Raw genomic sequence first — 2,700 nt, 5'->3', positions numbered from 1 at the left:
ATATGTATCTAGTAGCTTTAATCTGGTAGCTATGTTAACTGTCAACTTCAACAAGTTCTTTGTTACCTCTGTGTCTTCTCCACACATCAATATTACCTTCAACAACTTCACCTCATAGAGATGATTGCTTGCAGACTGGCTGCCTTCTCTATTTGCCTTTATCTGCAACTTTTGCCTTGATTTCCCTGTTCTGATACCACTTTGTAGGGGAGAAAGAACACAAGACAACAGAAACACAGTGATATAATAACAGATAAACAGTTTATATTATTACCAAAAACATATTATATAATAGTTTATATAAATGTCTTCACAAAATAGAGCCCCCATGACTCCTTTCTGCATTATACATTCATTCATTCATAAAACAAAGTATTACATTCTGCTCTCTTTAAAACAGAGCCTGTTCACAGCAAGAAACAACAGAAGATTCTAGAATGCATGCATAAAAAACCTAACCATCTAGATGCATCAAAAAGAGTTGAAGAAGACTCGAAAAGATGGAGTGAATGCGGTAGTTGGAGTAGTAGGGATACGGAGACAGAGAAGATTAGTGGAGTCCAGCTGGAGTCCACGTACGCCAACACAGTTAACATACGATTGATATGAAGCAAGAAGTTGGAAATTTTATTGCGTTTGATTAATCTATTAATAAAGAAATTACAATAGAAAGTACCGCCAGCGACAAACCATGGCAGCCCAAGGTGAGAGCTTTAGACTGTGAGTATTCCGGGTAGAGTGAAGGGCCATTCACAAGACGCCTGCAATTGGTGGTGACAAACGAAAGAGTCTCATTGCCATTGTCGTAAAGAATATGATAATTTTGTTGTTGAAAATTTCCAAGGACGGCTGGCACACCTTCAACAGAAGCATCCCCCATGTCCAGCACTGCCAGACACACTACAGAAGGATCAACGTCTGTATATGTAATGAAATTCTGTCTTCCTTCAATAACAAAGTCTGCGCCCCTACCCATGTGAAAAGTCATATTCAGATAAGGTGCCAAGGCATAAGGTGATTGATAGCATAGACTAAACCCATCTCGAGAATTGTTAATTCTCCGGAACCCAGAAGCAGAATCGAAAAGAGAGTCCAAAACAGATGCTACTGCAGTGAAGGCGCCATGCGGTAAAACAGTGTACGGTGTTGCAGAGTCGATGATGAATCCCCCGCTTCCATTCGCTTGTATATCGAACGTTCCTTGCGGAATATTCACAGATATATTCCCCACACTTATCCCTTCCATAGAGAGGTAATAGTAGTTGTTGAGCTCCGGCCTGGCTGAGTTTTTTATCATCATTGTCGACTGCACTCCTGTGCCGCTCAATTCTTCTGCGCTGCCAAAAAGGAGAGGCGTGTAGGTTATGTCATCGTAGTCTTCCGCATAATCATCAGCAAGACAGTAGGAAAATTTAGACTCGCCAATCTGTGAGATAAGCGATAATTTCCCTCGCCCGAGCCCCACAACGCCGTTTCTCCCCACGAGGCCGTTGTTCCACACCACGCCGTTGGCGCCCACCTCGCTCTGTCCCTGGGTGTCATGGCTGCACCCAAACGCTACTCCACCAAAGGAATGCACGGCCCCGCTTCCATTTGTCATGGTGAAGGTCTCGGAGAATAACTCGCCCGATATGTTCCGGCCGCCTGTGTAATTATGAGAAAATTGACAGTTTGTTGAACAGGTGGAATTGGGAAGATCAGAGCAGAAGGAAGATGGGCAGGGAACAGATTTGAAGGTAGAGGAACCTGCGGGGAGGGCTTTACAGTCAAACCAAATTAGATCGCTGCTCGTATCAACTTGTGAGCGTATGTTTATTGGTGGCGTTCCCATGCCAATTGTCATGAAGTATGCTCTGTCCTCGCCCACCACAGGAACACCCATACCCACTAGGGTTTCTAGTCTTCCCGTACTTTGAGCTTTAATTGAGGCTTCCATTCTTTTGAGCCTTGTAAAGGCTGAATCACTTCTGAAGTGGTGGTTTGCGCGCATAGCTTCTGCAAGAAACAACGTACAAAAGCAGCACATGAACAGATTTACCGCAAGCATTGTGACCACATTTTTGTATGCCATTGTGGACTTAATTTTTCTAGCCTCCAGTTACAGGCCTGCTTAGTGGGGACTGGGGATCGCCTTATATAACAGTATCCTACATTATCTATGAGTCGGTTTCTGACAACTTTCTTATATTTGGTTTTCTATATTGGCTCCCTGTTGGATTCTTGGGCCATTCTTGTGTTTAGATATTTTAATTTTTTGGGGTTTTTGACAGCTTTCATGGCAGCCGGCTGGTTCTTGGACCATTCTTGTACTTTGACATTGATATATTTTTGTTTTGATGAGAATCTCCCACAAGACGATGAATGGAAAGGGGATTCAAGGAAGTCGTTTACAGTCTGTACATTTACTTGTCGACGATGCAAGTTGGTAATTTATTTATTAAGCATTACTTTGTTTTTATCTCTAGACGGCCAGTAATTGCGTTTGATGGCACATTTGTGCGAGATAATTTATCCCAATTCCATCCTGTGTACTGCTACAAATTGATTTGTGAGTTTACTATATCAAATCCATTACTTTCTTATCATACCGTGCTACAAATACAGGAAGGAATGCACTATTCTCAATTTAGGGTTAGCAATAATCCAAAACAATGTGTAAGAGAGAGAGAGAATCCTTGCATAGGATTTTGACAAATGATG

General features: G+C 42.2%; 1 protein-coding gene across 1 annotated transcript; it reads right to left on the bottom strand.

Annotated features, from left to right (window-relative positions):
- Positions 1-391: 391 nt before the first annotated feature.
- Positions 392-2,071, bottom strand: LOC131864812 (aspartic proteinase nepenthesin-2-like). The gene is made up of 3 exons (XM_059215279.1): positions 677-2,071; positions 493-564; positions 392-403 (listed from the first exon to the last, which is right to left on the bottom strand). The coding sequence occupies exons 1-3, from the start codon at positions 2,069-2,071 to the stop codon at positions 392-394; spliced, it is 1,479 nt and encodes a 492-aa protein (XP_059071262.1).
- Positions 2,072-2,700: the final 629 nt, after the last annotated feature.

The sequence above is a fragment of the Cryptomeria japonica genome, unplaced genomic scaffold (assembly GCF_030272615.1).
Source record: "Cryptomeria japonica unplaced genomic scaffold, Sugi_1.0 HiC_scaffold_94, whole genome shotgun sequence".
Lineage (NCBI taxonomy): Eukaryota > Viridiplantae > Streptophyta > Pinopsida > Cupressales > Cupressaceae > Cryptomeria > Cryptomeria japonica.
Note: the sequence above shows the minus strand (reverse complement) of the source record. Positions and strands in the feature narration are given on the sequence as shown.

Coding starts and splice junctions, on each gene's coding strand:
- LOC131864812 (XM_059215279.1), bottom strand. CDS start 2,071: ATGGCATACAAAAATGTGGTCACAATGCTTGCGGTAAATCTGTTCATG. Junction 565..676: donor GCCATGGTTTGTCGCTGGCG/GTACTTTCTATT, acceptor CGTGGACTCCAG/CTGGACTCCACTAATCTTCT.